We start from the raw sequence: 13,277 nt of genomic DNA, 5'->3' as shown, positions 1-13,277 counted from the left end.
CTGTGTCAAGAATATCACTGTGTTTATGAGGTAGTAATGATGAGATTTTGTGTTGACAGGTGAATTCTCTGGTGTGTTGCTGGGAGACAGGGGGTATGGCTGCCAGCCTTTTCTCCTGACACCTTTCACAGACCCCCAGGAAGCACAGCAGGCCTACAACCATGCCCATGCCAGGACCAGGGCCAGAGTTGAAATGACCTTTGGCCTCCTGAAGGCACGCTTTCACTGCCTTCACAAATTAAGGGTCAGCCCTGTTAGGGCATGTGATATTACTGTGGCTTGTGCTGTCCTCCACAATGTGGCCTGCCTGAGGAAGGAGAGGGCCCCCAGAGTGCCACCAGCCATGGACTGGGACAATCCGGAAATCTTCCCTGATGACGACAGTGGTCGGCTGCTGAGGGACCAATATGTGTTGAATTATTTTAGTTAGTATGTGTGCTTTCAATTTTGGTTAAATATGTCCTGCGGTGGCAGAGGAATTTGGGGTTTTTTGGGTTCGTTTTTTTACGAATTTGGCCTCTTATGATGTTTGTGCGGTATACTGTCTGTAATACAAGGCTGCAGGGAGGCTACTGCATCCATTCATTTGTCTGTTCAGTTGATGTGTATGGATTTGTCCTGCATTTATTTTAGTGTGCAGACATGCAGGGTGTGTTATATACAGACCTTTGAATGTGTATGTATCATTTTGTATAATATGCTTTGATTCTGTGCTTTCCATCTGGTAGAGTCACTGTGACTTCAGTTTTGAAAGGAGCTGATGGTTTACCTGCTTTGTTTTGTCCTTATTCAATAAAGGAACATAAATACACATTCCATATGAATATAAAAACACAATGTGTTACATTGTGTATTTGTTTATATGACAGAGTACTAGGGCCACACTGAGGAAAAAGGATAAAGTCATAAATTTATGAGGCTGGTTCTTTCTGCAGAAAAGCTACATATTCTTTTTACAGTATTGATACTTATGACAATGTGATACTTAATATTCTGGCACATCAGCATGTCTTTGTTTATGAAACCATACTGAAGTACAATTTCACGAAATGCCCCACATCTGTCATTTTAACAACTGTCCTCCTTTAAAACAACTGGTTACAATATTATGACTTGTCTTTTTTTTCCCTCTGTGGCCCTAATATTCTATCATTTTATATATAGCCTTATAGTCTATGGGAAACTGTAAATTATCTAATGATAGCAACATCATCTAAAAATCATTATTTATCCAAAATGATTGAAATTAATGATCACAAACGTTTAAATAATGACAGTGGGTCTAGTTATATGTGATAACAATGTATAGTGAGCAGTGAAATAACTATTGGTTTCCATTTGTGGTGACTGCTGACTGACATTAGGGATGAGATTAAATAGATCCTGGAATTTAGCCTGGTCTGGAGCAGGCTAGCTCCACAGAATAAATCTCCATGGTAATTTATACCATAACATATCCTCCTGCCCCCTATCCAGCTTTAGTGCAACCGGATTACGGATCAATTGAGCCAGGACCACCAAGATATCCTGGCTTAATCCCTTATCCTAGTTTTGTGCAACAGGCCCCTGTGCTTCAGTTGTTGTTTGTCGGTCGTTGTTTCATGTGGCTGTTTCCTGTTCCTGTCCTGAGTTCTGTTGTTCTGTTATTTGCCCGGGATTACCTGTTTGTTTTATTAAAGTCAGTGTTGCATGTGGATTCTCTCTCTGCCTTGTTCCTACCTCAACGTAACAATAGGACATAAAGGGTCTCTGCGGAAAAAGTGAAAGTAGCCTACCAGCGGCCAGCGGGTGAAATGTTTCGAAATGTCTCTTTGCACAGCAAAGCACCCGTTTCAGTAAAATTATATATTAAAGTTTATATAGCCTACTTTTACATTTTCGCTGCTGTTCTAAAATGGTTTTCAGGTTACCACAGAAACGTAAGCGGTTAGTTGATTGCTGTGGTGACTCGTGACACTCGTGAACAGCACCGAACACGCACTTTTGCTGGTACAATTTGAATATTATTATCATAAACTTTTCATCAACTTCGGTAGGCTGTACAACAAGGGAATTGTAATTGGCTGCTTTTTCTGCAGAGAGCCGATCTCTGTTGATGTGTCTTAATTATTTTATTGATCGTTTGTTGGTAAAGGGTGAGAGACCTTGCCATAGGTTCCCAACCACTGGTGTACATGAATCAATAGAATAAATTACATAACCATTTCACAAACTGTCGTGAGACTGGGCTGGTCTGACAGGGTGGGGGGTGGGGGGGGGGGGCATGGCATCACGATGGTGGCTTCCTATCGTGATGTCGGTCAGCCAACGTCCATCGGCACAACCCTAGTAGCCATGTACTAAGACAGGGTCCTGATCACCCTTTCAGGGTTTACTGTGCGATAACAACGGTGTTGATTCACAGTATCCCTTATTGGTTATCAAATGTTCAGTAAGAATACTGTTATATTATGTGTTACTGACAACATTGAAAGTAATGAAGAACACTCACTTGGAAAACAGGTGTGCGTTGATGTGTAGTTTTCTGTTAATAAAATAATAACAGTTATACACACATTAATAAGAACATAAACAAATTATATCATAGAGTCTTCTCTCACTGTCCCTTACCTGCAAACACCTCGACTTCACACAGAGTGAGATATTCATTGCGCCCAGGTATAAAAATGTTGACATATCGGCCATTAAAAGGCTTAAACTTAAACGTTTGTGTGACTCCAGCTGGGATGGACTGAACAGTTGCAGCCCTGCAAAGACAGAGTGACAGAGAAATAGAGAGGGGCGAATTAAAATGGCATGATTCATGCTAAATATATACTTCTGTCAAAGGCAAGTTTTTATATATGAAAAGTATTTATTAAAAGTAATTTTATCTTATTTAATAATTTTCTAACAATTTGTGTAATTAAGAGAGAGGCAATACTTACAGCTCATTATTGTTGCCATTATTTTCCAGGCTGTTGCCGATACGGATCTGAGCACCATTTATCCTCTCTGGACAACAATCTCCACGATTAGTGATGCTAACCCTGGTTACCTCGTAGGCTTTCCCCAAGTCAACTCTCCACCAGGTGTTCCTGTCCCCATTAGTATGACTGCATGACCCACCACTCCAAAATGAATCCCTGCTGCCATCGACAGCCCTTTGAGCTCCTGCTTCATAGTATGTGGTAGACTGGACAGCTGAGGCTCCAAGAGCAAGATTCCCTGTTTATCATAAAATAATAAACAATAACTTTTTCTTTTTTTACTTTAATCTCCTGAAAGTATGATCCCAATAAAATGAGCAAAATAAAGGTATAAGCTAGAGTTGTCAAAAAGTACAGACTTCAGTACCATACAGTATTGAATCTCTTAAAATGTGACGCTTTGAGTGGAACCGTAAACATCTCTGATTGGCCATTGTACTGATCAGAGCATGTGAGCGGAGTGGAGCGGTGAGAATCTCCGCTCATCGCTCACGGAACTGTTCACCCCTTTGCTCCCCCGCTCAAAGCTACATCAGGCCGCTCAGCGCTCAACGAGGTTTGCATTGCGCTCCACTCAAATCGCCCCCCGCTCGCTTCAAAAAAGGAAAAAAAATCTACATGTATATCACTTTTAGCTTAGACCACAGCCTTACCTCCTAAAGAACTAATGAGTAACAAGAACATTTTTCAAATAGAAATGTTTTATTTCAAATTACAGGCCTATGTAAGAAGGTTATAGCCTACACAAAAAGTCCTGTAAAATTAAACGAATAAATGGGCCTAATAATATAAATAAAAATTATATACAAAAATATACATTTTTTAAAAGTAAATTAACTATAAGGCCAGAATTTTGAAAAGTGAACTTTTGCGCAACGCGCACGATTAAAATTTAAATTGGCTTCCATACACACAAACTGCTGTAAAATTAAACGAATAAATGGGCCTAATAACATAAATATTATTACGGACGACACAAATTCGGCTAAATAAAATGAACCATTAGGTCTACTTGAATGAAAAAACGAATTTGTTTGAATATTACGCTATATTTAATTTACACTTTGTTACAAGTTACCGTATTCAATTTGCTAACCTTTTGTTTTCTTCTCAGCGTGTTCGCGTAGCTCACGGTCATGTTTTCGAGAGATGTGTCTTGAGATTCCAAAATGAATCTTTGCTGACTGAAACGATGTCTCCACATTCGTTTTCTTGTACCACATTATCATTGTTAGTTACTTAGTTATAGTACGCCTGACCTGTATGACTTCTCATTTTCCTTTTTGAAGTAGCCTACTTTTTGAACTCCATTATTGAGCCGAGTTTTGACTGAAAATAGTCTACTGTTGATGACTGTGCAAGACAGATGGATCCTGGTTTAGGTTTGACTGAGCATGCTTCAGACTTGTGGTGTGAGGGGAGCGAATTTGGAGCGGGAAATAAGGCGACGCTCCGTCCTTTTAAAAATGCCGCTCTGCGCTCTGTCCAAGATCCGCCCGCTCCCGCTCCACTCCGCTCACATGCTCTGGTACTGATGCACTTATCAAATATGCCTGTGATTGGCTAAAATGATCAGCGCTTCAAAAACATGCTATAAATATAGATCAATGACGCTCTTCACTGAGCGCTTTACACAGATACACATGGGAACGTTTGAAAGCAGGCGTCTATCAGCAGATCGGTCCTCAGATAGACGCTTGCTTGTGCTTTCAAACACTTCCGTGTGTTTATCATTGTAGCAAAACACAGACAAATCCGCTGAGCATGTGAGTACAATGGCCAATCAGAGGCGGTTACGATTTCGCTCAACAGAGCTCAAAGCGTTACAATTTTTTTTATTTCAGTACCGAAGTCTGTACTTTTTGACAACTCTAGAGCTATGTAATCCAAATGATTATTATACGGCTCTCTGGAATACTTGATTCTGATTGGTCAGTCGCGACATTCAAGGTCTGATATTTGCAGATAATGACTGTCATCAACAGCAACGCTGTATAACACACAGCTCATCCGGGTTTCTGGAGCCGGCCTTTCTTTTTTTTTTATTCAAAATGTTATGTCTTGTCTTAGTCAGAGGAAAAAGGTCATCAACATACATTTTTCGTCATAGTTTCCATTAACGAAATTAACACTGGTGACAATAAAATATTTTTTATATATGTATATGTGTGTATATATATATATATATTTATATATATATATATATATATATATATATTTTTTTTTTTTTACAAAATTTGAGACCCCCTTAAAATGTAGCTTTTGAGGCTTTCAGGAGGTCTAATGGGTTAATCGGGGGGGGGGGGGGGGTCGCACTCGCTATCAATCTATCTTCATCGTGAGGCCACACGATGACGGCGGTACTCACCTTTTTTTGGGGAGGGGGGTGTCGTTCGTGGTCAGTTAAGTTTACGCAAGTTTAATCAAGTATTCCAGAGAGCCGTGTAATAATCATTTGGATTACATAGCTCTAGAGCTTTTAAAAAGTACAGACTTCGGTACCAAACGGTACTGAAATAAAAAAAATTGTGACGCTTTGAGCTCTGTTGAGCGAAATCGTAACCGCCTCTGATTGGCCATTGTACTCACATGCTCAGCGGATTTGTCTGTGTTTTGCTACAATGATAAACAAACGGAAGTGTTTTATGCGTTTGAAAAGCGACTGCAAATTCAGTTCACATTTCCATATTTTGCATGCGCAACATGTGACAATTCAAATGCTTAAAAATATAACGCATATTCCAAAGATGCTGCTCTTATGGTGCCTTCACGTGCTATGGTAATTATGGTAAATACCAAAATCCGACATGGAAAATGCACATGAACACCCCCTCATGTGGTATTTTCCACTGGGCAAATACCACATGAGCTTGCCGGTACTACATTACGACAACAAAAGCACTTGAACACAACACACTGGTAAATACCAGTTCACAAGTGGAAAATATCATCTTTTCCATAGCACGTGAAGGCAGCATTAGAGACTGATTAACATGGCTAATGGTGTGTTCAAGTCATGTCGTAAAGACCGTACGAGTTGAACGCACATGAACGCCACCACAATGTCGTAAATACCAGTGGGAAGCTAGGGATTTTCCTTAAGCCCCTGTACGAGTTGTGGGCGTGTCAGTGAGAAACATGGCAGAATACCACAATTCTAAAAGGTATTTAGCAGTGAAATTGTCAGCCTTTTCTGTTTACAGCGCAGTAAGCTGATTGTCTGCACAGAATATGATGGCATTATAATATAACAATGTAATATGTAACAAAGTTTGCTTTTGCTTCATAAATTTAAACCATAAAAAAAGCAAAGCACACCTGATGCACATTTCTTTGTTCTTCATCTTCTAGAAGTAGAGTTTAAGAACCTTGCTGTATTTTAGTGTAATTCTGACGAAAGTGACTTGAACGGATTTTCTGTCGTAAACACGACTTCCCACCTCGTAATTACAAGCTTCCCAGGAGGACTTGAACGCAGCATTAGGCTAAATCATCTATTGGAATTATTTGGGATTAAATCAAACAAAAGGTGCATCATGTAAGCGCAGCTGAGACACACATCTCATGCATTGTAGATGCGTACACAGAAGATAACTGCATTTTTAATGTATCTTCCAAAAACAATGTTGACACCAATAGAAACAAACTTTCTCATAAAGAGGTGATATTTCCGCTATAAATGTATTTCCAGGGTCATTAAACCTTATTAAATATATGAATCATCATGTATGTCAAGGTCTTAATTTTGATCGATCAATTCAGTTAGAATGATAAAGCACTACTATAGGGCTGTTACCAGTAAAAAAAAATCCATATCAACAAAATCTACATATTTTGATAGAAAGTTGTGGTGGTGAGTTGTCTTCTGGTGCCAGACCATACTGGCTTAAATAATTGAAGGTGGTGGCAGAAAAATGTATTACAGTAGGTTTAGGATTAGTTGAGAGGGGGAGGGGTAAGGATTAGGGGAGGGGTTAGGATTAGGGGTGGGGTGGGGTTAGGATTAGCGGTGGGGTTAGGATTAGGGGTGGGGTTAGGATACTGACTCCAACGAGGGGGGTAATGATTTGGCAGGGGGTTGAAATTCGGCACAAAAACCTGTACTGAGACTCGAAAAGCCTATTTTGTGTTCAAAATTATTTATTTGTGGCTAGCCATGGGTTATTTTGCAATAACAACTGTCTTGATGATGTACATTATCACTTATTGGTTACCAAATGTTCAGTAAGAATATTATTAATGTGTTACTGATAACATTGAAAGTAATGAAGAACACTCACTTGGAGCCAAAGAGCACGATGGTGTGTCCACCACTGTTAATAAAATAATAACAGTTAAACACACATTAATAAATACAAAAATAAATGATATCACAGAGTCTTCATAAATAAATAAATCACAGATTTTCGATTACCATTTTTCAACCTATAATTTAAATAAATTAATGTGATTGATATGTAATGATACACAATTATTACAGATTTTTAAATCCAGGTATTTTTACATGTATTATTCTAAACGTACCTTGGGAATCAGCGACACACATCCCAGTAAAAAGTGTTAGAAACAAAACCACACGTATGGCCATCCTGATATAAGACATAACAACACATCTCATATCAGCATATGAAGGAATCATTTTCAATTTCTCATCCTCATTTAAACAAAGAAAGAAATTATATTGCTATTGTAATTATAAAATAGAACAGAATAGAAGAACCCCATGACTAAAAGTGAGTGTAATGTGACTAACCTGACTCAGTTCTTTGGATTTTAAATGCCTTAGCGGAGTTTGCTCTACACTCATGATACTAAGACAATTTGGTAAAAGTTTACAACAATATTATTATAGTTACCCTTGTGAAAAAGAAGTGTGCTTAATTGTATTGAAAGCGTACTTTTTGTGTGCTTAAAATAATCAAAGTATACTTTTTGAAAAGTGCACTTGCAGATAATATAATAAAATTAAAATTAAAGACCACTTAAGTGTACTTAAAGGGAATACACTTTAATGACAATATTTATTAACACACTTAAGTGCACTTTTTACAAATGCACTTTGTAATAATATCTAATTAAGTTTAACTTAAAGTAAGTACACTTTCATCACAATATTTCTTAACACACTTAAATACACTTTTTAAAAATGCACTTTGTAATAATGTCTAATTAAGTTTTACTTAAAGAAAGTACACTTTTATCATAATATTTATAAACACACTTAAGTGCACTTTTTACAAATGCACTTTGTAATAATATCTAATTAAGTTTAATTTAAAGTAAGTACACTTTCATCACAATATTTATAAACACACTTAAGTACAATTTTTACAAATGCACTTTGTAATAATATCTAATTAAGTCTAATTTAAAGTAAGTACACTTTCATCACAATATTTCTTAACACACTTAAATACACTTTTTAAAAATGCACTTTGTAATAATGTCTAATTAAGCTTAACCTAAAGAAAGTACACTTTCATCATAATTTTTATAAACACACTTAAGTGCACTTTTTACAAATGCACTTTTTAATAATGTCTAATTAAATGTTACTTAAAGAAAGAACACTTTCATGACAATATTTATAAACACTTAAGTGCATGTTTTAAAAAATGCACTTTGTAATGTCTGCTAAGTTTTACTTAAACATACATTTTAAATAATTATGATTTATAGTGTTTTAAATGTATTAAAGTTAAAGTTATAAGTTATTAAAGGGAATATATTTTGATGTATTGACTAATATATAAAATAACAGTTTTAATGGAAAACATGGAAAATAATTGATTTTAATTCCAACTCAAGTGTGTTGTCCAAAATTAATTTGTTAATGTATTTTAAATGTGTTTTGTCTATAATATATACTGTGTGCATTATGCAGTTGAAATGTATTTTTCCAATACATCTGCTTATAATCCAGTACAACTTATTGTTGACATTTTTATCACCAGCCCTTGCTCTATGAACTCAACTAGTGTCAGCTTTCTACATAATATTTGAAAATAAAATGTAATATATGAGAGGAGTCTAATAGTAATGTGTTGTAGCTACTTTACATCTGTGAACATAATACTTTCAATATCATTATGTTGTTCTAAGTCAATTAAACACACATTTAAAATTGTATTAATTGCGAGCAAAAGTTAAACAAATGTAAACAAAATGAATTTGCATTTCAATTCAGTTAAAATACATTTAATTTTAATCACACTAGACTACATTGAAAAAAAAGATTTACTTTTAGTTAGGTTAATGAGTAAAGTTTTGTGAACTTACAGAGTTTAACAACACAATGAGTTAGAACAACTTAAACAGAAAAGCTGAAATAACATTTAACCATGCATGATATATGAATATGTTGTTTAATGCGCATGCGCGAGAAATACTACGTCATTATGACGCTCTACTTCACTAGAGTTTGAAAAATGCGCTATGTTTTGCGATCCGTTTGCGACGCGTGATGATACTGAAGCTAGCCAAACAAGAGAACAAAAGGAGCACCACGTTTGGATGTTTGTTTGCAGATGAGACGTTATGCTGCAAATAATCAGTCAAGTAAGTATTGATGCTTTCTTTAGTTTAATTTTTTTTTCACAGTAACGTCAGTTGCTGAGTGCATTTTAATCACAGATATTATAAACTCAATAGACTCGGGAGGTGAATTAATCATGTTTTCAATAATTTATATATGATTGCATTCTAATAATGTCTTACATTGTAATGTGAGGAAGGCGTGTGTGGTCGTGTTCGAGGAATTTGGTTGCTGATTTAAAAAAAAAAAAACTAAACCGACTTTTTAAATTATTTTAAACAAGCTACTAAACATTTGCTGAATGATGATCCAATATTGTAACACTCGAAGACGTTTATATAGCCTACATTTAATACAAATAATCAATCTTATAACCACCATAAATATTTAATATATTACCCACCTCTAGAAAAAATGCTTGTAATGTGTTCAATTTCATTTTGTATTTAAAGAGTTGTTCAATTACTATTTGTTTTGGAATATGTAATATTTTTGTGTTTATCTGGATTTAAACATTCATTTTGCAGGATCAGTTCATATTTGTTATTGGAGATACAGTGCAAGCGGTGTGGAATCACAGACCTGTATTGATGAGGTGATTTTACAAGATTTATCATGACAGCACATCCTGATCAAGCTAAAACACTACTTTCAAGTCACTAACTAACGTTATCCCTATAGCTTTTAAATGCTTTGAATCTTTTGCATGTGCAAGTAATAAATTCCCACCTGTGCATTTACACCTGCCCTATAATCATCATATATTTTATAGGTAACAAACCAAAGGAAGAAGGCTTGCAGCATTGCTGTGTCAACCGTGGTAAATACAAGAACAGGAACATCCTTCATGAAGATAGCTATGTGGGGCAAGCTTAAAATGTAAGAATACCTTTCTTAATTTGCATTGGTCCTGGGTTTGCATGGGTCATATATCTATATTTGTGTAATTGATAAAGTTATGCTTAATTTCCTGTAAAGTAGCAATAAAAAGGTTCTCTATTTTTAATCACTTTAAGCCCAGTGTCAGTAAAGATGGCGTAGTCAGTGGAATCTTGGTGTTTGTGGGAAATAGAAGGAACCTTGCCCAGCTTTCTACTACGATGTGGCCCTGGTGACTGAGGTAATCAATCACATCACACATTCATCAACAGTTAACAGTCAAAAGTTTACATACACCTTGCAGAATAAACTGCTTCATCAGGGTAGTACTAAATAAAGATAAAACGTATACATTTTTGTGATCCCTATTACTGATAAAATTGTTAACATTTTGCAGATACTGCAAGGTGTATATCAACTTTGAAGCGCAACTGTATATCTATCTCTTTCATTCAATTGAGCCAAATATAATAATGGACTGGATCTGTATTATAAACAAATTTTCTGTTTTTTTGTTTTTTTCCTCAAGGCATTTTTTCTGACTTTCCTGCATCTTTGAAACATTTCCATTCACATATACTCTGGAGAGCATCTGGGACATTGACATAAACAGCACTTTCCAACAACTTAAAAAATTGGATTGAAATTTGAATTTCTTTCTTCTGCTGAACATCCCTTTAAGAGCTAAATAACAAGGTTCGGTAACTTTTAATTAGGTCTCATTTGTTAATATTAGTTTATTTTTTAGCCAACATGATCTAACCAAGACTAATATTATCTTACTTAGACTAATAAATGCTTAAAGTATTATTCATTCTTAGTTCATGTTAACTGAAGTAGGTAACTAATATATTTTTGTAAAGCATTACCCAAAGGTCTCTTTCCAAAACTGTTTGTGTTTATGCATAGTGTTTCTTGGGGTTTTCTTGTGCATCAACAGAAAGGTTTTTATGTACTTCTTTTAGAGATTATTTTGTCAGTAAATTTAGAGGGTTTTACATTTAGTTTTGTTGATTGTAACATTGCATTTAATTCACACTTAAGTGTATTGTTAACTGACATTAAAGTATATTTTAAATCACATTAATTGCATGTCATTATATTGTGTAGTGCACTTTAACTATATTTTGAAGATATTAGAAGCAATTATGAAAGTAGATATAAAGTTGTATTAAAGTACCAATTAAGTTGTTCCAAAAAATCACTCTTAATGGCAACTTATTGCATTTTATTTCAACTTAATATGTGATATATTTTAAATTAATTGCACTTAATGTGCATTCAGTGTGTCGAAAACATTGCATTTAATTCACACTTAAGTGTATTGTTAACTGACATTAAAGTATATTTTAAATCACATTAATTGCGTGTCATTATATTGTGTAGTGCACTTTAAGTATATTTTAAAAACACTAGAAGCAATTATGAAAGTAGATATAAAGTTGTAATAAAGTACCAATTAAGTTGTTCCAAAAAATCGCTCTTAATGGCAACTTATTACATTTTATTTCAACTTAATATGTGATATATTATAAATTAATTGCACTTAATGTGCATTCAGTGTGTCGAAAACATTGCATTTAATTCACACTTAAGTGTATTGTTAACTGACATTAAAGTATATTTTAAATCACATTAATTGCGTGTCATTACATTTTGTAGTGCACTTTAAGTATATTTTAAAAGCACTAGAAGCAATTATGAAAGTATATATAAAGTTGTAATAAAGTACCAATTAAGTTGTTCCAAAAAATCACTCTTAATGGCAACTTATTACATTTTATTTCAACTTAATATATGATATATTTGAAATTAATTACACTTAATGTGCATTAAGTGCGCCGAAAAGATGGCATTTAATTCACACTTAAGTGTATATATTTAAAGTATATTATTTATGTAATAAGTACACTTTATAAAAGTACACTTAAGTGCACTTTTTTTTCACAAGGGTAACTAAAATCATAAAAATCTTCTTTAGCTTTAATAAGGATTAATCTATATTTAATGTACTATTTTAGTATTTTGTACCTGATTACTACTGTAAGACCTGAAGAACTTGTTTGTTTAATTTATATCTTTATTCTATTGTATTTATTTTTGGTGTTACTTGTAATTTGATTATTTCATATTTTTTAATTAACTTTTCTTTATTTAACATTACTCATCACATACTTATTTTTCAATTCCATTTATGTTTCTCATAATTTATCTTTTGGCTGCATTATGATTTCATAATTCAAAATTTTATCAAAGTTTGCGTAAGCAGATGTAGCTCATGTAGACATCATAAATATTTATCATTTTGCCTTGTTTTAAATGCAGGAAGTAATGCAGGACTAATGAGTAGTTCTACATTAACACTTCAGCTACTACTATTAACTAATATAGAAACAAGCTTAACTAATCAGTAAGTAATATCGAATTTAGGACTAAGATAGTCCCTTATTAGTTAATCAATAATTACTGAATGATAGTAAGAACTAATAGGCAATTATGACAAATTATAAAGAATTACTAATTAATTACTAATCACAACATTAACATGTCTGAGACGTTAGAAATTGTCCTTTTTTACTCTCAACGTGTTCATAAAATGCATCACTAATAACTCAAGTGTTGCCTAGTCACTATACAGGAACTACTAGTGATCTGGACCATTATGTGAAAGTGAAAAACATCTTTATCTCAATGTCTAGAGATCATTAGTAGTTCTTGAAGATTGTCTTTTTTTACTCAGAACATGGTCATAAAATGCATCACTAATTACTCAAGTACCTAGTCACTCTTATAGGACTATAGTTATCTGGACTGTTTTTCACTTTAAAATAATTGCCCAGATCACTAGTAGTTCCTGCATAGTGACTAGGTAACACTTGAGTAATTAGTGAGGC

At 34.4% G+C, this 13,277-nt stretch overlaps 2 protein-coding genes across 3 annotated transcripts in view; both read right to left on the bottom strand.

Annotated features, from left to right (window-relative positions):
- Nucleotides 1-13,277, bottom strand: part of LOC307162669 (fucolectin-1-like) — a 380,376-nt gene that overhangs the window by 58,637 nt on the left and 308,462 nt on the right. The window lies entirely within an intron of this gene.
- The window catches only part of LOC307162673 (fucolectin-1-like), a 29,074-nt gene that overhangs the window by 6,620 nt on the left and 9,177 nt on the right, over nt 1-13,277 (bottom strand). For both annotated transcript variants that reach the window (XM_079878167.1, XM_079878166.1), the window contains 5 exons: nt 7,494-7,558; nt 7,250-7,282; nt 2,928-3,207; nt 2,611-2,747; nt 2,492-2,524 (listed from right to left, as the gene is read on the bottom strand). In XM_079878167.1, coding sequence (XP_079734293.1) covers nt 2,492-2,524; nt 2,611-2,747; nt 2,928-3,207; nt 7,250-7,282; nt 7,494-7,557 — 547 coding nt within the window. In that variant the 5' untranslated portion in view covers nt 7,558. The remainder of the gene's footprint in view (nt 1-2,491; nt 2,525-2,610; nt 2,748-2,927; nt 3,208-7,249; nt 7,283-7,493; nt 7,559-13,277) is intronic.

The sequence above is a fragment of the Squalius cephalus genome (assembly GCF_949319135.1).
Source record: "Squalius cephalus genome assembly, chromosome: 8".
Lineage (NCBI taxonomy): Eukaryota > Metazoa > Chordata > Actinopteri > Cypriniformes > Leuciscidae > Squalius > Squalius cephalus.
Note: the sequence above shows the minus strand (reverse complement) of the source record. Positions and strands in the feature narration are given on the sequence as shown.